Consider the following 26,047-nt stretch of genomic DNA (forward strand, 5'->3'; position numbering starts at 1 on the left):
GGAGGAACTTCTTCACCCAAAGGGTTGTGAATCTATGGAACTCCTTGCTCAGTGAAGCAGCTGAGGCTCATTCATTAAATGTTTTTAAGATAAAGATAGATAGTTTTTTGAAGAACAAAGGGATTAAGGGTTATGGTGTTGGGGCCGGAAAGTGGAGCTCAGTCCACAAAAGATCAGCCATGATCTCATTGAATGGCAGAGCAGGCTCGAGGGGCCAGATGGCCTACTCCTGCTCCTAGTTCTTATGGTCTTACCCATGGGTCCAATGGCTTTCTGTATCCTCAAAAAAGGTTCCCATCTACGTGTACATCCACGTCCTCACTACACCTCTTCAGCCCTACATTTCCATTTACACTTGAAGCTTCTTTTTTACTTGCTTCCTCATCTTCTTTACTCACCAATGCTGGCTGCTTTTTCAGCTACCGTTATTGTGCCCTCCCAATATTCCCGATTACCCAATTGCTTCCTACATTCAAAAGCTTACTGACCTTTATTGTCAACCAACCTTAGCTGAAATTCTGATGGGAAAATAAAAAGCAGATCTTTCCCTTTCGTTGTTTCTTTTTTTGTTTTCTTTTTGTCTTTCATTCCCTGCAGAAGGATGGCTCAATGGATAGGTGCACTATGGGTTCTGGTTCCAAACCATATCGAGCAGAAAGCACTTGATCAATTTGTTTTTAATTCTGCCAATGTCCTGCTTAACCCCCTCTGCCAAATGCACCAATAATTGCTGGAACATGGTCCTGCTGGAACATGGTCCTACTGGTACTGGTGCACAGATATCTCACATGGTGGTTACTGGACCTTCCCTCCATCATAAGGTCAAAAGCGGAGGTGGTAGCTGATGTATTCACAGTGTCCAGTTTCATTCACAATTATTCAGATGAATATTCCCACATGCAACAAGGTTTGACTGACAGGTAACAAGTAACGTTTGCACCATGCAAGCATCCGGAAGTGACCATTTTCAACGAGTGAGGGTTTAACCACCATCGCTTGACATTGCATATCATCATAAAGTGCCCAACCATCAACATCCTGGGGTGTAGCAACTAGGAACTCAACTGGACTTGCCATATAGATGTTATGGCTACAACAGCATGTCAGAGGCTAGGTATACTGCAGTGAATTGATTACCTCCTGACTCTTCCAAATTCTCTCCCTCGTCTACCGGAAACAAGTCAGGAGTGCAATGAAATATTTCCCACTTCCCTGGATGACTGCAACTCCACCAACACTCAAGAAGCTCAACGCCACCCAGAACAAAGCAATCCACTTTATCAGCAGCCCAGGTACTACCACTGCACCTTGGTTGCAGCATCTACTAGCTACAGGATACACTGCAATAATTCACTCAGCTGTCTTCAACAGTGCTTCCAAACCCTTGATCACCTAGAAGAACATAGAAAATAGAAGCTGGAGAAGGCCATTTAGCCCATTGAGCTTGCTCCACCATTCAGTCTGATCATGGCTGAACCTCTATCTCAACGCCATACTACCGCTCTCTTCTTATACCCCTTGACACCGTTACTATCTAGAAATCTATTTCTTTCTTAAATACATTCAGTGAGTTGGCCTCCACAGCATTCTGAGGTAGACAATTCCAAAGGTTCACCACCCTGTGACGAAAGAAATTTCTCTTCATCTTAGTCCGAGATGGCCGACTTCTTATCTTGGGACCCCCAGCCAGGGGAAACATTATGCCTACATCCAGTCTGTCCTGCCCTGTCTGAGTTTTATACTTTTCAAAGAAATCTTCTCTCGTTCATCGAAACTCCAGTAAATACAGGCCTAGTCGAGCCAACCATTCGTCATATGGCAATCCTGTCATCCCAGGAGTCAATCTGGGATAAAGACTGCAGGCAAATGGGAACACCAAATTCCCCTTCAAGTCACTAAACATTCTGACTTGGGCATGCATCACCGCTGTTCCATCCAGTTTCATTGTCACTTGTTCAAAACCCCAGAATTCCTCACCCCTAATCACACTGTGGGGGCCACTTTCACTACACAGACCTCAATGGTTCAAGAAGGCGGTTCACTATCACCTTCCCAGGGCAACTAGCGATGACCAATACCATCTTTGCCAGTGACACTTAACTGAATAATGAACAAAAAATGAAATAAGCCGTGCCAGTGGATGTCAGTAGTCTAGTGCAATGTGGTTTTTTCCTGTGTGAGAGGGAGAGGTGGGAATTACAGCTAAGTCAGACTCAACCAGTGCCTACACTTGAAGTTTCAGCAAGATTCATTGGAGAGCACTCGGTGTCCCCTCCTTTCTACCCAGGGCATCAAGACAAATCACAGTACTATTCCCAATACCTGTGCTGAACTCAGCTTTTCCATTACTGGGCTGCTCAAATTAGCGCAACCACTTTTTTCAATATTGTATTTCCTCTTTTCTAGGTGCTGACTTCTTGTTGGAGTAGAGTTCCACAAATGATGGTCTCCCTTTAGCTCCATTCTCCATATTCAAATGATGGAATAATGCTCAGATCTTAAGAATTTGAGTAAGATACTCACTCTGTCCTCGGTTAGCGGTTCTGCATTTGCTTCATCTAGAATTATTTCCATGATGCTCAACACTTGCTCAGCAATTGTAGCACCGCCACTGTCTTTACTCTCCTGTTCTGCAAGCAATGCCTAGAGTACAAACAATGTCATATTAAACGCAAAACAAACAAAAAGGTGCTGGAAAAAAAAATGTTTTTGTCAGTGCAGGCAATTAAAAAAAAAAGTTGGCCACATGATGCAAAATACAGATTCTCAACTGGGGCTCTGAAAATTCCATGAGGTCATCAGATTTCTCTCTGTCTGGGCTCATGATGTCATCTGGATAATCTTGCTCTCTAGATCTTCTCTGTATTTCTCGACTTTTTCTGATATTTCTATTAATCTAAATGAATATTCCACGCTCCCTTCAACAATAGAATTATTTGTTTTGAACAGTTGACCAGCTTTCATAAATTTTGAGTAAAAGTACCCTGGAAATCCATAATTATTTAGAGTCTCTCACACAGAATCATTCTGCTTTGGGCAGACAAGACACGAGACTGAGGTGGAACACCCCCTCAAACGTTCCAGTTGTTTTAGTTATGTTCATCAGAAATTCTCCCAAGTTTACAAAGTTTTCATTTTGAGATCTGAGACTCACCAGGTTGAGAGTCCCCAGCATTACATTCAGCGGGTTCATCTCTGGCTTAATCAGCTGTTGTCGATTCACCTTCACTTTTACACAGTAACTGAACAGCTTCAGTAGCACCTGGGGAAAAGGAAAAAACAAACTCTGATATATTTGACTATTAAGAAACATGTAGCTCAGCACTGACCCAATGAGTTTGAAGTCTCAGTTTAAGTGATCCAGCAAATACCGTAGAAGTTCTCAAACAAATACCGTGCACAGCTTTTCCAATTATAATTCTGCGTCTAGATTAATTCTGGCGAAGTTGCATGCTAAGAGACCACTCATTCCCTCTCCTACATGCAAACCATGGCCAGGTTGACTATCAGCTGATCAAAGTAATGAGAAAATTAGAACCATAAAATCCAAAGCAAGCAGCAAAACCTACAGGACAACTGTGGGAGTTCAATGTATAGAAAACACGTCATTTAAAAAGACACTTTAAAGAAAGTTAATCTATCTCTTATTCAGCATCATCCACGTTGTAGGAAAGTAACAGTACAGTAACGAGAAAGAGAGAAGACATTGCAGGGGCAGAAATGTCGGCTCCAAAGGCACATGGTAACAACATTATTGACAGCTGCCAAATCTAGTCCTTGCTTAGTTAATAGATGGGAATTACTCCACATCGGAGCTTTACAGATCCTATTGACCGAGACTTGACTTGGTGATATGCAGGAATAGATATGTGCAGCAGTAGGTAGGATGACTTGTGGCTGCAACATTGGGTTACTTCTCCAGGAGCTAATAGCAATGTTGAAAGCATAACTTGCCAAGCCATACAAACACTGTAGCTACACGAGCAAGGAAGAGCACGGGTAATTTGACAAATTGCTCACATCTCAATCTCTCAAAGTGTCTCCACTATCTACGGGGCTCAAGTCAGAAAGTGACGAGATACTTACCCCTCATCTGGTAAGGTGGACCACAATACTCAGTAAGTCCTGCACAATTGAGAACGCAGCTTTATTGGGGCCCCTGCCTCTGAACCCAACATCAACACCCTATATTAGCAATGCAGTGAGACTGTAGTATTTCTGATCTATAGGATATACTACATCAACTCACCAAGGTTACTTCAACACTCCCATTACCTCTATCAAGGATAAAAGCAGCGATATCATGGGAACATAATCATCTTCACGTTGAGTCACACAGTATCCAGACCATCAAACCATCATAGGTAAAATCCTTTAGCACACCCAAAACGTAAAATTAAATATAATTTATCAACCAAAAGACATTATTAATCCTACTAAAGGAAATTCCAGTTTTCCATGAAAAAAACTGTCAGAATTTTAGAGTAGATTTGCATTAATGATTAAGTTTCCAGTTAGGGACAACAGTAATCTTACAGAAGTAGTGCATTAAATATCTGGCATGAGGCATATTGATTGAGTCACTAAGTGCTATTCCCCCAGTCATGGCTATCAAAAGCAACCCAATATTTTGAATGGAGAAAGGTTGCAACCATAAAACATGGAAAGGTATATATTGGACAACATGATTCAGAAGCTAGTTGTTGGTCATACATTTTTCATTTGGTATTGACTTCCCATCTGGTCCTTCAGTTTATTGGGAGTGATGTTGGGTTGCAGAGGAAGATGCAACACCTTGTGAAGGTCTGAGGTGAGAGCCTCACAGAATTATATATATTTGGATGCCGAGTGGTCAGCCGATACTGCTCCACAAGCCCAGGATGCAATCACTAAAGAATGCTGTTGTGTAGGAAGGTGCCATACACTGCAGCTGGGACAGGTGCTTCCATGACTGGAACCTGGTCATACAATTGGATTCCTTACAATGCTCTGAGCCTTGTTTTGTCCTATTTAAAAGCAGATCTTGCTTGCCCAAATGCTCTTCTCATCAAGGAATGATTCAACAGTTGTTACCACAGCATCTGTGAAACTAATACCCAATTCCAGCAGGTCATCAATTGAAATGAAATGAAAATCGCTTATTGTCACGAGAAGGCTTCAAATGAAGTTACTGTGAAAAGCCCCTAGTCACTACATTCCGGTGCCTGTTCTGGGAGGCTGTTACGGGAATCGAACCGTGCTGCTGGCCTGCTTTCAAAGCCAGCGATTTAGCCCAGTGTGCTAAATTTGCAACAATTCTAAGAATTCACTGCTGCAATAAGGATGTCAACTATTGTTTATAAGGTGTACATCCTGCTTGAAGCAAATGTGATCCACATCAATCTCGTACTTGGATGACAGGGCCAAGTAATTATGGTCATGAGCAATTGTAAACTGCTAGCTAGGTAAGTTCCTGGCAAAGCTGATTTGTGACAGCATCACAAAGTACAAGTAACTATTTTGAATACAATGGAAAGAGTAGCGTTGCGCTTTTATGCTTTAGAACTCAGAAAAGGGGAAGGAGCATTAATCAAAGACAGATTGATGTCAGAGAATGTTTTGAAAAATCCAGGACTAGGCACCATAAACATCGACTAATAAGGACAACGCGAACAACAAGATGAAACTTCTGCAAGAACGTTCAAGAACTGCTTTCAATAAGAGAAGCCCAGGACATTAAACCTGGATGTTTCAGGCACTTCAGCAAATGATTTATTCTTACATATGGCATGGGAGTAATATGCCACATACAGTCCTGCCTATCCAGAGTCTCTGACCCCAAAACACACAATTCCTCTTTGTTTGCCAAACATACCTACCCTCACCCACCCCACCCTCCAGCAGTCAGAAAGGGACCATACCCTCCGCATCATTCCAATACTCTCTTCCATCACGCCCACACAGACTCCCCCTTCTGGAGATGAAACATCTGGCCTTTCATTTTCTATCTTCCCATTGGCCAGGGCTCATATTCTCCTTTCAAGTGAAACTAATTTACTTATATTTCTTCCAACTTAGTACACTGTTTTGCCTATTCATAATACAGTCACCTCTAGAACATAGAACAGTACAGCACAGAACAGGCCCTTCGGCCCTCGATGTTGTGCCGAGCAATGATCACCCTACTCAAACCCACGTGTCCACCCTATACCCGTAACCCAACAACCCCCCCATACCTTACTTTTTAGGACACTACGGGCAATTTAGCATGGCCAATCCACCTAACCCGCACATCTTTGGACTGTGGGAGGAAACCGGAGCACCCGGAGGAAACCCACGCACGCACGGGGAGGACGTGCAGACTCCGCACAGACAGTGACCCAGCCGGGAACCGAACCTGGGACCCTGGAGCTGTGAAGCATTTATGCTAACCACCATGCTACCGCGCTGCCTCTATACTGGGGATAGCAAATACAGATTGAGTAATTGCTTTGTTGAACACCACGATTTAGTCAGCAACCAGCATGATCCGGAGAGCTTCCGCCTGCTTGTCACTTGGAATTTTCCTTCCCACTCTGATCTCGTCTCCTGCACTGCCCCAATGAAGCTCAATGCAAGCTCAACAGTGTCTCATCTTTTGATCATGTAATTTACAGTCTCCCGGCCTCAATATGAATTACATAACTTTAGATGATAATCCATTTTCTGGGACAGGTGTTAGTAAATATTGTACTTTCACTTTTTTAAAAAAACCTCCTCTGGACCCATCTTTTGTTTCTATACTTGTCCCATTACCCACCTCCTTTTGGCTTCATTTGACCACTCATGTCCTCTACTCTTTCCGACCTCCACTATTCCTTTTCTCTGATTCTGTACTAGCTTATAACCTGTTAAAATCATAGAATTTACAGTGCAGAAGGAGGACATTCGGCCCATCGAGTCTGCACCAGCCCTAGGAAAGAGCACCTTACCCAAGCCTACACTTCCACCCTATCCCCGTAACCCAGTAACCCCACTTAACCTTTTTGGACGCTAAGGGCAATTTAACATGGCCAATCCACCTAACCTGCACATCTTTGTACTGTGGGAGGAAACCGGAGCACCCGGAGGAAACCCACGCACACACGGGGAGAACGTGCAGACTCCGCACAGAGAGTGACCCAAGCTGGGAATCGAACCTGGGACCCTGGAACTGTGAAGCAACTGTGCTAACCACTATGCTACCGTGCTGCCCAAATCTCCCAACATCTTACATTTCTGATAAAAGTCATCAATTTGAGTATTTAACCGTTTCCCTGTCCACAGATCCTGCTTGATCTACTGCATGTTTGAGCATTTTCCTTTTAAATTTTGGATTTCTACCACCCACAGTAGTTTGTCCTAATAAATAATACAGGCTGGATTAACTGCTCTAGTTTGTGGAGCCTGCAAAATAACAAGTATCATGAACCTTTTCCTGCGCTACTTAAAAACAGACCTTGATTGTCCAAAATGCTCCTCTCATCAGAGCATAATTGTCACAACTGTTGCCACAGTTTCTTTCCCATTGCTATCAAAATGATTAACTGTACTTTGCGATGCTGTCACTAATCAGCTCTTCCAAGAACTTAAGTATTTTGCCAACCAGCCGTTTACAATTACTCATGGCGATAATTGCTATATTGTCTCGTCACCCAACTACAATAATATGCTTTAGGCAGGATTGGCAACTTATAAACAATGTTTGGCATCCTTATTGCAGAAGCAAATTCTTAAAATTTGCGCAAATTGTATTTCTTAGAACTGGCGCCACGAACCTGGACACTAAGCCCCAATGTTTGTACAATAAATCTACAAATGATGAGCATAGAAAATACACTGCCTCTGATACTCACAGTTAAAAGGTGTCGACCCTGCTTGAAGTCTTTGATTCCAGCCAATCTAGTTAACATACACTCGAGACCGCCACACTGAGCCATCACGCCTGCCATTTTATACACCTCCTCTTCATCCTCCTCTTCATCTACACAGAAAGAATAATTAATGGTTAGAACCATGACAGTAACTATTGTAGATGTATCGCAGGTAGTGAATATCAGAGCAACAGATATGTTTATAACTTGATTTGGAACAATAGGTAATAGCTGAAAGCTTGTAAATAAAACCATTATCTGTGTGTCATTCATATTTTTACCTGTAGTTGAATCCAATGATTCAATAAACTCTTCAGTCGCATCTCCAAGAAGTCCTCGCATTCGGTAGATTATACGCATTGGCTCCCCCTTTGCAACATTCAAATTGGTTACTTACTGAATAATCACTTGGAAGTTACAGCTCACAGTTATACTTAGGTCAATCATTAAACACAGTTGAAACAGATGTTTTGGCAACAGGCTACATCTCACTGAATTTTTTCAAACCATTTTATTTGATCTATTCACAGATATGAAATGAAATGAAAAGAAAATCGCTTATTGTCATAAGTAGGCTTCAAATGAAGTTACTGTGAAAAGCCCCAGTCGCCACAATCCGCTGCCTGTTCGGGGAGGCTGGTACGGGAATTGAACCGTGCTGCTGACCTACCTTGGTCTGCTTTAAAAGCCAGCTATTTAGCCCTGTGCGATAATTCTATAATAATAGGGGTGGTTTTGCACAGTGGGCTAAACAGCTGGCCTGGATGCGGAACAAGACCAGCAGCGCGGGTTTAATTCCCGTACCGGCCTCCCTGAACAGACGCCGAAATGTGGCGACTGGGGCTTTTCACAGTACTTCATTGAAGCCTGCTTGTGACAATAAGCGATTATTATTCCCATCCCAGTCAAACAGCCAATTGTGTCTTTAATTATTGCAGGATTGTACCTCTTATCAAGAATCCATTTGCTGTACTGATCACTCTGTATTGCTGGCTTACACTCACCTCATTGGCTGGACACCAGACCTTCTTGTACACTTCAGCCACCGATAAGTCCAAGCTAATGATTTTGTTGTTTACGAGAAGCTGAAAAATCCCGATAGACATTAGATTATCAATATTACATTTGAATAAAAGCTATACTGTAAGCAAGAAAAATAACCAGTTATCTGCAGCCAAAAGGTAAAGTCCAAAGGCTGTGTTGCCTGCCCGGTGTAAGTGTTAAGGACATCTCCGCCTAGCAGGAGAGGAACTTGAGAGTGCGAGGGGAAGGGTCCCGTTGCTGTGGTCCGTGTGGCTACCAATAACATAGATAGGACTAAGAAAGAGATTCTACTGAGGAAATATGAGCGACTAGGAGCTAAATTACAAAGTAGAAACGCAAAAGTTAATAATCTCTGGATTACTACCTGAGCCACAAGCAAATTAGCTTGGGTAAATAAGATAAGAAAACTGATTGCATGGCTCAAAAGTTGGTGCGGGAGAAATTAGTTTTGATTAATGGGATACTGGCACCAGTACGGAAGAAAAAGGGACCTATACAGTTGGAAAGGTCTTCAGCTGGACCACCCTGAGATTGCTGCCCTTGTCCTTCTAGATGTTGCTCGTTGTGGGTTTGAAAGGTGCTGTCTAAGGAGCCTTGGTGAGTTCCTGCAATGCATCTTGTAGATGGTACACATGGCTGCTACGGTGAGCACAGGTGGTGGAGGGAGCAAATTTTTGTGGAAGGGGTACCAATCAAAAGGGCCAATCAAATGGAAGACTGTGATTCAGGAAAGAAGGAAGCGAGAAAACGGAGAACTGTAAGTCAGTTAGCCAAACACAGAGCATTGATTAGTGGGCAGGAAGCAAAAAGTAGGGATAAATTAAGCATTTTCAAGGTGGCAGGCTGTGAGTAATGGAGTCCGCGGGGATCCGTGGCTGGGGCCTTAGCCGTCAATTAATGACGTATATGAAGACACTGAGTAATGAATTTAAGTTCGTTGATGATACAAAGCTAGATGGGAATGAAAGTTGTGAGGAGGACACAAAGAGGCTGCAAAGCATATGGACAGGTTACTTGAGTGGATAAGATGACAGATGGAGAATAATATGGACTACCCTATGATGTGAGGTTCAGTAAATTGGGGTCCATTGTCTCTGGAGTTTATAAGAATGAGAAGGGAAGTTATTCACTTTGGTCAAAAGAATAGGAAAGCAGAATATTTTTTAAAGGTGTGAAACTCATCGATGTTGACATTCAAAGAGATGTGGATGTACTCGTACTAGGAACGCAAAAAGTTAACATACAAGTACACCAAGCAGAAGCACATAGCATGTTGGCCTTTACTACAACAGGATTGGAATGCAGGAATATGTCTTTTGTGCAAATACTGTGTGCAATTTTGATCTCGTATTTAAGGACAGATAAACTTGCATTGGAGGCAGGGCAGCGAAGGTTTGCATGATTGGTCTCTGGGATGAGAGGGCTGTCCTATGATGTGAGGTTGAGTAAATTGGGTCTATAGTCTGTGGAGTTTATAAGAATGAGAAGTGAAGGTTATGAAGGGGCTTGAAAGGTGAAAATGGAGATATTTATCATTTAGAACGGAGATGAGGGGAAATTTCTTCACTTAAAGGGTTGTGGATCTTTGTAATTTTCTGACGTAGGACTGCACCATCACTGAATATTTTTAAGGTTGGGATAGATAGATTTTTGTTCTCCCTTGGGGAATTAAGGAGTATGAGTAGTGGACGGGAAAGTGGAGTTGAAGCCCAGATCAGCCATGATCATCTTGAATGGTGGAGCAAGTTCAACCCCTATTACAATCCCTTGTAATAAAGGCCAACATGCTATTTGCTTCTGCTTGGTGTACCTGAACATGGTCTTCTCCTGTTCCTATTTGTTACGTTCTAACAAAACATTGACAAAAAAATGTTATAAACTGACTCAAACTGATTGAAAATATTAATGGTGAAAGTGAAAGTAACTAAAATTAATCTGGAGGTGGAACTTGCCATTTGATTAGGAGTGAGGGCACTCTGCTGAAATTCTGTATTTCAAAAAATCATTCACAGGATGTGGCCGTCATTGGCGAAAGCAACATTTATTGTCAATCTCTAATTGTCGTTGAGGTGTTGGTGAGTCAACTTTTGAACCACTACAGTCTGTGGGCTGTGGATATCCTGCAGAGCAATTCGGGAGTGGGTTTCAGGATTTTGACCCAGTGACAGTTAAGGAATGATGATTCATTTCCAAACCAGCGAGTGTGCGACTTGGAGAGGAACTTGCAGGTGGTGGTATTCCCATGTTGACCACTGTCCTTGCTTTTCCATGTTAAAAAGCTACTTTTTAAGTAGCTTAAAAAGCTACTTCCACAGCATCAATCTGCCAGCTACATCCATCACCAAGGAGGACAACAGCAACAATATGAGAACACCATTATCTCCTGGTTGCATGCCATCCTAACTTGAACATACATCACCATTCCTTTATTGTCACTGAGGCAATATCCTGGAATTCCCTATGTAACACTATTGCAGGAGTACTTCTGCAGCATTTCAAAGTGGGTCATCAAAACCTTAGTATGGGCAATAAATTCAGCTGTACTCACATCGCAAGAAAAAATATAAAATAAATTGGAACGTTCAATTTATAATGCTTGGAGTAGCTTCCAAATTATTAATGAAAATTTTCTTGGAACCAGGGCACCATTTTGTTTTCTGTATTGGTTCATACCTCCATTCCACTGTCATCTTCTAGCAGTGCTACAAGGTCACAATCCTGACAAATCTTATTCTTAATGTCTCTCATGAGTGGTCCAATTCCAGGCTCATTGCTGCTGTAGGGATTTCCTGGCATCCTGCCCTGTAAGAAATCTTCTTGCTGTGGATCCTTTTCCAACGTCACAAAGAACTCTGTCACTTCATTTTCCTCCTGCCAAAAGAGCAGATCTATTGACAAAGGTGTTCAACTTTATCTTTAATAAAAACAAAATATCGTGGATGCCAGTGATAATTTTTATCTTTGTTTTATCAGAATTTAACATCTCAGATATAGAATTATCCAGTGAAGAAAAATTGCTGCATATCCACCCACACAAATATCGCAAGAGCGCTTTTCTCTATCATCATTCAGCTTCCTGTCTGTCCTTCAACTCAAAAGCTCCATCCCTTGACTTATCTTCCCTCCTGTCTGGTTATGAACCTCTGTTTCAACACCTCTGATCATTATCCGAGACTGAACTAGGCCTTCAGTAACTTCAGTGTACTATTCGACTGCAAGCTGAACCTCAGATTCCATCTGCTCTGTCACAGACCACCTACTTCTCTGTATTAGCGCTGTCTCCACCTGTGTCGCAGTCCTCCATGGCATTGCTCCGTCTTAGTCGGTTAGCCTATTCCAACACTACACGAGCCTCACTCCCCAAACTCCTGTACATTCCCTCTCCCATTACCCCATCATTGGTGGCCGTGCCTGTGGCCTCCATACTCCGAAAACCCTTTGTTTAATGGCCTCCAATAAGTTCCTATGCCTCCTTTAAGACTACCCCTTAAAACCCACCTCAATGAACAAAGTCACCCTTTTACCTTCTTCTTTGACTGAAAATCCATTATCTCCCCTAAATTTTTATGATGGACTTGGGACTTCTTGCCACATTATTAGAGGAACAACATAAATGCTGTTGCTTTCTTCTGGCACTTGTTGCTCAGTTACACACTAGTTTAACCATCAGATCCACTGCAGGAGCAGGTATATAACTCAATGTGACAAGAATGTCTCAATTATATGTTACCAATTTCCATTAAGATGTGTGAGTGCAAATTCATTTTTTAATAAGTTGGAACACAAAAATACAGAATTATTTGGAAGATTAAGACCATCCATGAAAGTCAGAGCCAGGACATTATCAATCTACATGCAGCCTTTCTCAGATATAGGGGCAGGAAATTAAAATTGGGCCGAGACGGCAAACTTGACTATACTACTCTCATCCCAAGAACTGATACACGAGTTGGTGCGGTCCCCATTACTGTGGTCACCCTACTGTTGGCATGATGTTGACAAAAACAGAGATAACTCAGCACGGAGTAAGGATTTTTACTCCTATTTTGTGTTAATACGGCTCATTTATGCAGCATCCAGTCTTGTAGAACCATAAGCCTTCAAGGAGATATGGACCTGGATTCTCCCTTCTGGGGACTAAGTCTCCACGTCGGCGGGAAAACCGGCGCCAACAACTCCGGCGTCAACGGGCCCCCAAGGTGAGGAATTCTCACCTGTCTAGGGGCTAGGAGGTTGGCGTCGCTCCAACCAGCGGCGAAGGGACTGTGCGAGTTCGCGCATGCGCAGAACCACCGGCGTGATTCCGCGCATGCGCAGACTGACCGTCGTATTTTGGCGCCTGCGCGGGGGGGGGGGGGGGAGAGGAGGAGTTCCCTTCTCTGCGCTGGCCATGGCAGAGCCCTACAGCGGCTGGCGCGGAAGGAAGGAGTGCCCCCATGGAACAGGCCGCCCGCAGATCGGTGGGCCCCGATCGCAGACCATTTATGTATAATTTCCCTATGGGCCTGATGATTCATCCAATGTACAAATCCATATACTCTCATGCTTTCTTTGCACTTACCGGGTAGATGATGCTGCATAGCCTCTCGAAGATGAAGACTGGCGTTCGGTAATCATCAAGACTGTATCGTTTAGCAGTTTCAATACAGACAGCCATAAACGCCTTTGTTTCAGACTCTGTACCTACAGATATATGTGGATTAGAATTTGATCAGGACTGTAAACAGATATCTTCTTCACTCAACAACCAATCAGGCTGTAATTTTCACCAAGAGCTTTAAGCACATCTCCTACCTTGAATATCTTGCCATCCAAAACATTGTTTATTCCTTCTCACTCTTTACTCTTAATCCCATGAGATCTAACTTTGTGCAACAACTGTGTGAATGGCACCTGTATCAAATTCCTTCTAAATATCCACATGTACTACATCTACTGTTCCCTTCACCAACCCTGCTACATTGAGAAACAGAAATGCCACAGATTTTTAAAAATCTGGGACCCTGGCGCCGTGAAGCAACAGTGCTAACCACTGTGCTACCGTGCACATTTTAGGTTTTGAAGATGTAACTTGCACGATAGAGAAAAGACGAAATTGTGGATGTAGTTAGATTTTCAAATGCATTTAATAAGGTGCAACACTAAAAAAGTTGCTGCACGGGACAAGGGCAGGTGGAGTTGGGGGAACAAGAATAGAGGCTTGGTTGAAGAACAGAAAAGTCGGAATAAACACCTAATTTTCGCGTTGACAGGTTGTTACTAGTGGGGTGCTGCATGGATCAGTGCTGAGCCTCAGCTATTTGCTCGTTATATTAATGACTTAGAAGAAGAAACCGAGTGTAATTTGCTAAACTAATATTTGAGTCATGTTTTGGGTGAACCACTATTGGAAGGTGTCATGGAGTAGCTCATTAAGGTGACACCAGGGTTGAGAGGCTTCAATTCTGAGGAGAGATTTGACAGACTGGAGCTCTTCAGAAAAATGCTGACGAGGTCTGATGGAAGTTATCAAAATTAAATGGGCTTTTGAAGATGGGAAGAGCTTTTTCAGAGCCATTACATGCACAATAGATTAAATGTCTGCTTTGCATGCAGCAAAATTCCAAGATCCTAGAGGCAGCATTTTAAAGAATGAACCAGCATTTATATACCGTCTCTTTCATAACTTCAGGATGCTCCAAATCACTTCTGAAATGATTACAATTTAGCAGTGGCCAGACAAACTGTTTTTAGCGAAGCTGATTGAGGGTTAAGATACTGGGAGAACTTTCTCCTCTTTCAATAGCACATGCAAGGGCAGACGGGTCCTCGGTTTAATGTCTCATCCAAAGGACAGAATGCCCCACAATTTTGCACTCCCTCAGTCCCACACTGGGAGTTGTCAGGCTAGATAACATGCTCAAGTCCCTGGAATGGGACTTGCACCCACAACGTTCTGACGCAGCAGCAAGAGTTCGAACCCACAAGGCCACAGTTAACACAGGGCATGCATGATAACTTGGATCACCAGAGAGGGCATCCAAAATAACCAACAGAAATTATTAGATAGAAGACATCATTATTTTTTTTTTAACCAGAGGGGGACAAGGAGCACTCTCTTACAAGAGCATTAAACTTTGATTCCTCTTTAAATGAGAATAGAGCTCAACTTTAAGGAAGTTTGACCATGCTTGTACTATTACCTGTTGTCATGTCCTCCAACATCTCCAGCAACATGTCTTGTGTCTCATCAATTAGTTTTGTTCGCTGAACCACAAGTTTTCGCAGACACAAGTAACCATTCAGCACGGTGCCCACCAAGCGACTCTTGAAGTGACGTTTTATCGATTCCACTTCCACAAAAGATGAAAGCAGTGCTGAAACAGGGCAGCAAAAGCAGTGAATATAGAAAATACATGAAACTATCTATTGGTGGGTTAGTGTGTAAACCTGTTCTTAACACTCAATGTACACCTCACCTGTCAAGCTTTTCAATGCATATCCCTGCTGAAGGTCAGTGCTGAGTGTTGCCTCCTCCAGTGCCAGTAAATGGGCAATTTCCTGAAACACAAATCAGGTGAGCATTACAACCGAAGAACCCGACACAGTGGACAAAGATGATTCAGCAATTAAAAGAATGCTATTCTTTAACTTGTTCTCATGGCTCCTTGAATGGCACAGGCCCTAGTCTCCATCTAGTATCTCATTCAAATGGCTCATTTTCATTTGGGTGGTTTTACAGTGTGGTTATTCCACAATGGAGGTCACCACAGCTCTGTCCTCACTTGACATCTACTTTCTCCAATAGGAGTCAGCGAATAGCAATCAGGAATATCAGAGCGGGCTAATTTTCCCCTCTTTATTAACTGGAGTATTAACTAGTAACTGTAGCCAGACTGCCACTCTGGTCAAAACCAGTGAACTCGGCAGAATCAAAAGTGGCACGTTGATTACTGCTGCCTCACAGCACCAGGGACCAGGGTTCAATTCCAGCCTTGGATCATTTCCTGGGTGGCATGTTCTTCCCGAGTCTGCGTGGGTTTCCTCTGAGTGCTCGATTTCCTCCCAGTCCAAAGATGTGCCGGTTAGGTGGACTGGCCATGCTAAATTGCCCTTAGTGTCCAAAGATGTGCAGGACAGGTGGGGTTATGGGTAGGGTAGTGGATTGATCTGAGACAGACTGCTCTTTCAGAGGGTTGGTGCAGAATCGATGGGCTGAATAGCCTCCTTCTGCACAGTAGGTTTTCTACGGATAATGCACTAGACTAACTTGCTAAGCAATTGGACAACCGCTGTTGCTCCTTCTCTTGACAGATCGCCTGCCGTACTCCTGAATGAGAATCTCACGTTTTTGCAAACTTAGTTTCTCTCAGTTGCTATTGCATCTAATTATAAAAAAGTAAGTATTCATAAACCTTAAGGGAAAATTAGATTTACATTTAATAGGAAAAAACAAGCAATAGAACAAAAAGAATAACCCTGAGGTTCTGAGGCCAGGTCACCGACCTGGTATGTTAACTTTATTTCTCGGTACTGGCTGAGTATTTATTTTGATTTCTAATGGTAAGATTTAGCTTCCTTTAATGTTAATGAAGATTCATAATTAAACAAACACCATAGACAACAAATTCTTGCTCAGTCAAACGGGGAGAATACTTGTATGTAAAATACCTGGCAGTTCTATTTCATGCTGACTTATAATCACATAACTTTTTCTTTCTTTCTTTTGATAAATTTAGAGTACCCAATTATTTTTTTCCAATTAAGGGGCAATTTAGCATGGTGTAGGGGCTGATTTAGCACAGGGCTAAAGAGCTGGCTTTTAAAGCAGACCAAGGCAGGCCAGCAGCACGGTTCAATTCCCGTACCAGCCTCCCGAACATTCAATTCACCTGCCCTGCACATCTTTGGGTTGTGGGGGTGAGGCCCACGCAGACACGGGGAGAATGTGCAAACTCCACTCAGACAGTAACCTGGGGCCGTGATCGATCCCGGGTCCTCAGGGCCGTGAATCAGATAACTTTTTTTTACAGCAAGCTGTTCCCATAGTACTTAAAACAAAAAATTCTGATAACTGGGATTCAACCCTTTGAAGGTATCCTCTTTGAATGCCTCTGTAAAAAGACTGCCATTTCAATTAGGGTAATTTCCAATGACAGACCTTGCTAACAACAATATCCCAATAAAATGCTGCTCTAAATCAATGGAAGGTAGTTTCAATTAACCCAATCCCGATAAGATCAATCACCCATCCAGCTGCTTCCCAAGACTACTGTTCATACCCTGACCCTTCAGACATGTACAAATAGCAAAATGAAATGTTACCCTGCCAGTTACTACTGATCTAAACCAGTGTCATCAGAATATTGTTGCGCCATCTGTTGCTAACTTGTCTCGGAGCTAATGAACCCAAACAATGCAACAGACTCTCAGTGGGATTAACAAGTAATTAGATTGGCATCTAATACCAACAATACACTCAAATTACTCGAGTGTGGGAGTGAGAATAAACTTGGTGAACATTTCATCGCTCTGATGTTCCGAGCAGAAACCAATTAATCGAGAAATTAAGCAGGGTGGGGACAGACGGCAGTGCCAATCATGACATAATGTTTTGGAAAAGAATTGTACCACCTGAGATTTTTCTGATTTGTTTTGGAATGGAAGAAAAGGCAGACCTTTGTGATCAGGTTTCCAATGTACGGCAGCACTCCCCGAGCTGCCAGGTAGATCTTCCAATGAGCTGGTTTGATGAGCTTCTGGTAGAGTGCAAGGTACTCAGCTGCACACTCACCGGCAACACTCAGTTCATCCAGGTAACTGGCAATACAAAAACAGATAGTTGAAATCATAAAGGAGCATTTTAATACTGAGTAGACGCCCCAGTGATTTTGCCTGGGAACACTCACTTGCTACAGTTGCTCACTGATCGGCAAATGGAGTTAGCAGTAGCAAAAACACACAATCCTGGTCTGTGGCGCGTTTTCTTGAGGTTAGATGACTCCACAGCAACCCTTAGGCCAGCCTGAAGTCCCCCCACCCTCCCCGCTGTTTGTAAAGGAGCTGCAAAAGAGCAATGCCTGCAAACTCAACAATTGAGTTCAACAATTTCAGATGATAATCTCTCGTTCCATTTTGTTTCTTGTCTTACCGATCACTGTTCCCTTTGGCACTGGAAGACCCCCTCTTTGAGTGATTCAATATCTCCTAGACCTCCACCCTACCACAGACCGTCCTTTTATCAATGTACCACCCATGCCTTGTTTAAAAACTATTACATTTCCAATTCTCCCAGTTCAGATAAAAGGTCACAGACCCAAAATGTTATGTTTCTGTCCACAGATGTTGCCATAACTTGCTCTGTATTTCCTGCATTTTATTGTGAAAGAATATGCCCTGTAATTGACAGACCAGCTGGAATGAACAACATGTTAACAAGAAAATTAATATACACTTAGACCATCTATTTCCTTGTTAAAAGTCAAATCGGTTTGTAATTCGATCGTACATCCTTCACACTTTCTTTCTCTATGAACTTCCAAGTGCAATTTGTATCATGGATAAGTTCATAGTGCCCAATGAAGCTGCTCTGCCCTTGCTCCAACTTCCCAAATATTTTCACAGACATCGAAGAACTTGGATAGCTGATCAGAATGCAACTCAAAATCACAGATGTTTAAAACTGACAAGACAGGAACTCTACACTAGACAAATATCACCAACTGGCACCAATGACATACTGTTCTGTAATACAGACCCCATTATGTTACAGCTAGAACTCGAGTTGCTGAAATAACTTCTGAAGTTGTTGCTTCGATTTCTGGTTAACGGAAATGTACCTGGTGAGAAGATCAAGAACTTGTTGCTTGCGACTTGGGATGGTAGTAAGTGCCTCCACGATTGTACAGGCAGCCTGTCGTGCAGCTTGTGTTGCAGGAGTGAATAGGACCTGAGGAACAGCAAGGTCAGATGGCTCATCTCCTACTCATACATGTTACAGTGATTTTAGAACAGCAGAAAACAAGCAACATTTCAGGCTCCTGAACCACCCATGTAATGGGGGAAGGGGAGCCCCAGTTCCATAACCAAGAAGGGAACTGATAGCCACCTAACCAGCAGGGAAGGGGAGGGCTCACAGCTATCCAACAGCAGGGGAGGGGATGGGGCTCCAGCCGCCCAGCCAGGAGGTTTAGGGAAGGGGGGGGGAGGGGTGAGTGATACAGCCACGGGAGGCGGGCTCACAGCTGCCCAGCCACCAGGAGCATCAAAGCAGGTTACTTGAGATGCATTCAAGCGTGAAGGGAAAGAGCTATGAACAATCCACCAAGCAGCTGTCTCTGGTTTAATAAAACTGTCAATCACTGGCTAATACAATATATATATATATATGTATATAGAAAAATACAGCACAGAACAGACCCTTAACGGAAAATTTGCATTTCAAACGCAGTCAAGGGATTTCAAGTCCTTTGAAGCATACTGGGCTTTCATGGAAGACGCTGACATTTGTAACATTTGCTGCTTGGGACACTTTTGTCTGAAACTGCACATGTTTGGAAAGTTTGTTTTTTTAGTTTTTTTATATTCCTTCATGAGCTGTGAGTGTCACTGGTTAGGCCAGCATTTATTGCCCATCCCTAGTTGCTCTTCAGAAGGTAGTGATGAACTCCCTTCTTGAACTGTTACAGTCCCAAAGGTGTACGTACATCCAATGCTGTTCGGTGGGAGTTTCAGGATTTTACCCCAATGACAGTGAAGGAACGATGATACATTTCCAAGTCAGAGTGGTTAGTGACTTGGAGGGAGAATCTCCAAATGGTGGGATTCCCAAGTATCTGCTGCTCGTGTCCTTCTAGATGGTAGTGGTCGTGGGGCTAAGGAACCGTGGCAAGTTACTGCAGTTCATCTTGTGCATGGTACACACGGCCACTATTGTTCTTCGGTGGTGGAGGGATTAAATGTTTGTGGAAGGGGGAAGCAATCAAGTAGGCTGCTTTATACTGGATGGTATCGCGCTTCATGAGTGTTGTTGGAGCCGCACTCATCCAGGCAAGTGGAGAGTATTCCATTACGCTCCTGACTTGTGCCTTGTAGATGGTGGACAGGCTTTGGGGGGGTCAGGAAGTGAGTTACTCACCGCAGGATTCCTAGTCTTTGACCTGCCTTGGTAGCCACAGTATAATATAGCTAGTCGAGTTCAGTTTCTGATCAATGGTAGCCCCCAGGATGTTGATTGTGGGGGATTCAGCGATTGTAGTGCCATTGAATATCATGGGGCGATGATTAGATCCTTGCTTGTAGGAGATGGTCATTGTCCAGCACTTGTGTGGCATGAATGTGACTTGCCATTTGTCAGCCGAAGCCTGGTATTGTCCAGGTCTTGCTGCATTTGGACATGGCCTCTTCATTATTTGAACAAAGAACAAAAAAACGTATAGCACAGGAACAGGCCCTTCGGCCCTCCAAGCTTGTGCCGACCATGCTGCCTGACTAAATTACAATCTTCTACACTTCCTGGGTCCGTATCCCTCTATTCCCATCCTATTAATGTATTTGTCAAGATGCCCCTTAAATGTCACTATCGTCCCTGCTTCCACCACCTCCTCCGGCACCGAGTTCCAGGCACCCACTACCCTCTGTGTAAAAAAAACTTGCCTCGTACATCTACTCTAAACCTTGCCCTTCGCACCTTAAACCTATGTCCCCTAGTAATTGACCCCTCTACCCTGGGGAAAAGCCTCTGACTATCCACTCTGTCTATGCCCCTCATAATTTTGTAGACAAAATTTGAGTCGCGAATGGTGCTGCACATTGTATAGTCATCCACGAATATCCCTCACTTCTGACCTTATGATGGCATGGAGGTCACTGATAAAGCAGCTGAAGATGGTTAGACCTAGGACACTACCCTGAGGAACACCTGCAGTGATGTCCTGGAGCTGAGATGATTGAGTGAGGGGGGCCTGCCGCCAGACTTCGGTTTAGGGCTTCCCGCTCAAAAAGGCGGCCCAATACCTGGATTCAGACATAATCCCACAAGCTCACCTCCATGCATAAATTTGCATGCAAATAGAGAGAATTGCTCCTTGGGGTAAGGCGCGTCCAGGAGAAATTCTACTCCAGAGGGAGAACCTAGTCTCCAGAATGAAAAATCCAGCCCTCTGTCCCTCCCCAAAATGAATAAAATGGTAGAGTATATGGAATTTACAGCACAGAAACAAGCTATTCTGCCCACCTGGTCTCTGCTGATGTTTATGGCACTTTGTGTGTAAAGGCTATTGCTTGGGAACTTCTATACCGCCCCTGTCCTGACCTGGGGAAAGTTCAATCAGTACGTGCGGGATGAAAAAAAACTATGTGCAATTCTACAGCTTATCGAAGATGATGGGTGGCAAACCTTTGCTGTATGTGGCCAATAACAGTCCTGCTCCTATACGTTTAGCCTCTGTTGAGTTACCATCTTTGTCCATTACCTGTCTAAGCCAATTATTGTGTCCTAGTTTGAGGTCTAGTGGCGAATTCCTTTTTCCACGTTTGCTCAGAAATTGCTTCCATTTCCATGCGTACTTCTCCATCAGATAGAGGTGTCGTAGCTCAGTTTTACTCTGCGTTTTTCCTTCAGTGTCTAAAGCTGTTTGGGAGGTGGAAATGAATCACAAATCAATCACTGTGTTATCACAAAGCTTTCATCGATGCACAGAAAGCCTAATTGAGGGACTTCAATCTGGAGGAATGGTTTGAAAATAACTCCATTTGTTTCATCATCTATTTGGTTCAAAATGTTTTGTTGTGCAAGGACCTTAATTTTGCAGAATTTGCAAACATTATTCTGTTTCTCTTATAAGCTGCTCTAATAGGAGATGGTAGAGCAGCTCAAGTCACTTAGCCAGGTTCAGGATATTGTCTGGAACTGTACAGACGTGGTGCTGGTTCACACTCCTACTCTCAGCTTCTTACAGGACCAATAGGCTCAAGCACATGTCACATCGCATCAAAGTCAACTGAACAAGGGCAAAGGATCATTATGCAAATTAAGATAAATGGTGCAGTGCATAGACTTTCCAAATACCGCAGTAGGATGGCGATTCATGCTAGCAGGTTCTGATCAATGTGCTTCTGATCTCAGGGACACCATCAATAGGTGCTGCCAAATGGGTGACCAGTTGTCACAAGTAGTTTGTGTCTATTAAAATATATTCTCTACCAGCGGCATCAAAAGCAGTGCTGACAGAGACTAGGTAGTAATAACTCAATGCATTCTAAAGTGGGGGGGGGGGGGGGGGGGGGGGGGGGAACTAAACAAGGATCAAGAAAGGAAAAACTCAGCAAACTACTTCAGTCCTTGGAGATTACTTAAATGAACAAATATGTCAATTACTTTTTCTCACTGATGGAGAAAATGAAGCAATTAAAGTTTTATTTTGGAAATCTTGTGCACAGTAAGTCGCTCAGCTACAGGATTCTGCAGCAAACAGTACAACAGCATTCCAACCGCCTCAGATTCCTGCCGATAATGTACAATATGATCAAAGCATTTCTATTTGTCAAGTGTGGTAACTCTTTGTACAACATACTGGCCTCGAGTCAGACCATTAAAACCTATAACATGTTGAAATGAGAATTACATGAATGAAGGTTGTATTACCTCTGGCAGGCAGACACTTCTTTCCAAGTCTCATATGATGCTTTGGGATCCTTCTTGAGCCACGCTTGAGCCTGCGCATGTATCTCATTGCTATAGGGTTTGACAGTTGTAAGTGTGTCAACTGAGGTGTCCTGCAGAAGAGAGCGGGCATAGTGATAAACCAGATAGTGAGAGAGGCAATAGAATCAATGTGCTAGATCAGAGAGCAGATGGATTGAGTAATGGCATTCATCACCAGTGAGCAGGCTCACCTTGTTTTTCTTACTAGTTGGGGCAGGTGGTTTAATCAGTCGTTGTAGAATACGCAGACACATCAGAGTGATGTTCTCAACAACCACTGGGGTCTTAATGTTCACAGCCATCAGATACAGACTCAGAGCTAAAGATAGAAAAACAAATCAGGACATTACACAATGTAGTGAATCAAAACCCAAATGGTCGAGCAAGGATGCAAGAACACAGTTTTGAATTGATTTAAACTAACTTTCCATCGACTTTTATGTTTTATAATTAAAACAAATGTTTAAAACATTATAATTTAGAAAATGAGACTGCTTGCTATTGTGAGCTTTATTAAACAATCTCACATGGAGTTAAGCTTACCACATCGAAGTCGCAGCTCCCAGCATGCATCTTCTTTTGAAATTGAATCCGTCAGTAACAACATCTCATATTGAAGACTGCTGGCCTGAAAGTAGGAATAAACATACCAGTTCAGAGAGAGGGAAAAGGTTAACGAAGGTGAAGGCTCATGTGAGGCATGAGGGCGAGTTTGTCAGTCCATGAGAATGTGAGAGAATATGTGAGCAAGAGATTATGAGAGATGGTTTGCTTTTATTTATGTCCAGCCAGTGCTCGCGTATATTCTCAATTTTCTTTTCCTGAAGTCTTTTATGACTTCGCTGCAGTTAGGTGGGTGTTGGCAGCCATCTTACATCTCAAAGGTTTCTCACTCACCTACTTTTCAATAATTTCCCCAAACTATTTGCATACTGAATGAGTATGTCATAAAACACATCACAGGCAAGCCCAAGCTTGTCCTCACCAGGTGCCTATGGCAAGGGAGGTTGCCGTCGCTCCCAGACTGAATTAATTGCCAATGGGAGGCTCTGCTAATTGTTCATGTTTGCAGGTCATGGAGGAGGCACTGAAAGTTGTTAAGCTGGCTGTTTTAGGTGAGGGACACGACAAGACACTGTTTAGAAGTTTTTGAATGTTACTTTGTTAATTTACTAAGAAACTGACCACTGCACCTGAATATAAAAAGTGGATCTGTATTTTTAAAAAGTCACTTAGAATAAAAGAAACATTAGGAATAGGAGCAGGAATAGGCCAGTTGTCCCTCAAACCTGCTCTGCTAATCTATCTCAATCTCACCTTCCTGCACTATCCCCATATCCCTGCATTTCTTTGTTACCCAAAGAACTATTGATCTCTGTCTTGAATATACTGAACAACTGAGCATTCACAGCTCACTGGAGTAGAGAATTCCCAAGGCTCATAACACTTTGGGTGAAAACATTTCTCAATCCTAAATGATCACACCTTATTCTGAGACTGTGAACCCTACTTCTGGACTGCATAGCAGAGGAAACATTCTCTCAGCAACCATCCTGTCAAAGTTCCTCAAGAATTTTATATCCTTAAATTAGATCGCAGCTCATCCTTCTAAACTCTAGGAAATATAGGTCTAGCCTACTCAATTTCTTCTGAGAGGACAATCCGTTGAACCTCGGAGTCAGTCTGGTGGTGCTTCAATGCACTCAGTCCAAGGTAAATTTATCCTTCCTTAGATAAGGAGACTAAATCGGTACACAGCACTCCAGGTTTGATCTCACTAAAGTCCGAAATAATTGTGGTAAGATTTGTTTATTCTCCAATCTTTTTTTAATAAAGGCCAACATACTATTTGCTTTTCTAATTCTTTGCTACACTGGCACGTTAACTTTCCGAGACTCGTGTATAAGGGCACCAAGGTTCCTGGAGTACAATTTCCCATTTCCTTACCATTAAAAGATTCTCTGCTTTTCTGTTTTTCCCAACAAACACATGACTTCACACTCCCCTACATTATATTTGTTTTGCCATGTTCTTACCCACTCACTTTGACTTATCAGATTGACCCAATGTCTTTAAGTGCTGCGCCTCTGGAAACATGAACACAGATCAGTCAGAATTCCAACCCAGTGCTCATGTGTTGTATCGTCTGCAGCAACAACAGGGCCTTATATTTTCTTCCCTACACTTTGCAGAAGGGGTTAAGGAACAGCGACCATGAGCCAGAACCCTAGCTCATAGTCTCCTCCCTCAGAGGGTATACAAAAGGTTAAATAAACCTTTTTGCCCCAGCTGAGATCAGTCACCTCAGCATTGAACATTGGATCAATTTTTAAAAAATATTAATTTACAGGATATGGGCGTCACTGGTTAGGCCAGCATTATTGCCCATCTCTAGTCGCCCTTGAGAAAGAGGTTGTCTTTGGGCAGCACGGTGGCGCAGCGTTTAGCATTGCTGCCTCACGGTGCCAAGGTCCCAGATTCAATTGTATACCACTGTGCTACCACCTCTGCTGGGCCTGTCCTGCCGGTGAGACAGGACATACCCAGGAATGGTGATAGTGGTATCTGAGACATGATTCTGTGACTATGTCAGGCTGTTGCTTGACTAGTCTGTGAGACAGCTCTGCCTACTTTGGCATAAGCCCCAGATGTTAGTAAGGAGGACTTTGCAGGGTTAACAGTGCTGGGTTTGGCACTGTCGCTTCCGGTGCCTGGGTCAATGCCGGGCGGTCAGTCCGGTTTCATTCCTTTATTATGTTTTTGTAGCGGTTGAATACAACAGAGTGGCTTGCTGGGCCATTTCAGATGGAAGTTAAGGGTCAACCACATCAAATGTGAGACCTTAAGGAATATATTTCACCATACCATAAGTCATGGTGGCCACAGGGAGAGCCACCAACCAGTTCACAATGTAGTACAGTTTCCACTAAATTGTGCTGGTTTTCTTGGTGTATTTTGCCTGAAATCAGCATAACCCAAGCAAAAGATTGCACTAAGTGCATATTATCTTCAGGATTCCACAATTGTTTGAACTAGTTTAAGAAAAAATGACACCAAAAGACAACCTTGCCTGCAAAACTGCCCATGCCACCTAACGGAATTAATCACCATTGCGAGGTTCTGCTAAGAGCACGTTTGTGAAACTTCAAAAGTTTCTAAAAGTTAAGCTGGTTCTTTGAGGTGTAAGAACATTGACAGAGCACAATTTAAAAGCTTTGAATGTATTTTCTTTACAAATCTACAAAGAAGCTGACCACAATATCCTTATACAATTACCAAATAGAACATAGAACATAGAACAGTACAGCACAGAACAGGCCCTTCGGCCCTCAATGTTGTGCCGAGCCATGATTACCCTACTCAAACCCACGTATTCACCCTATACCCGTAACCCAACAACCCCCCCCTTAACCTTACTTTTATAAGGACACTACGGGCAATATAGCAT

At 43.0% G+C, this 26,047-nt stretch overlaps 1 protein-coding gene across 1 annotated transcript in view; it reads right to left on the minus strand.

Annotated features, from left to right (window-relative positions):
- Positions 1-26,047, minus strand: part of ubr4 (ubiquitin protein ligase E3 component n-recognin 4) — a 207,540-nt gene that overhangs the window by 34,537 nt on the left and 146,956 nt on the right. The window contains 16 exon segments of the mRNA XM_038822101.1: positions 2,524-2,643; positions 3,155-3,262; positions 7,854-7,981; positions 8,153-8,240; positions 8,876-8,956; positions 11,589-11,786; positions 13,477-13,598; positions 15,098-15,271; positions 15,374-15,455; positions 17,573-17,714; positions 18,734-18,843; positions 21,368-21,525; positions 22,540-22,561; positions 22,563-22,670; positions 22,791-22,918; positions 23,143-23,227. Coding sequence (XP_038678029.1) covers positions 2,524-2,643; positions 3,155-3,262; positions 7,854-7,981; positions 8,153-8,240; positions 8,876-8,956; positions 11,589-11,786; positions 13,477-13,598; positions 15,098-15,271; positions 15,374-15,455; positions 17,573-17,714; positions 18,734-18,843; positions 21,368-21,525; positions 22,540-22,561; positions 22,563-22,670; positions 22,791-22,918; positions 23,143-23,227 — 1,854 coding nt within the window.

Source organism: Scyliorhinus canicula, chromosome 16 (assembly GCF_902713615.1).
Source record: "Scyliorhinus canicula chromosome 16, sScyCan1.1, whole genome shotgun sequence".
Classification (NCBI taxonomy): Eukaryota; Metazoa; Chordata; class Chondrichthyes; order Carcharhiniformes; family Scyliorhinidae; genus Scyliorhinus; species Scyliorhinus canicula.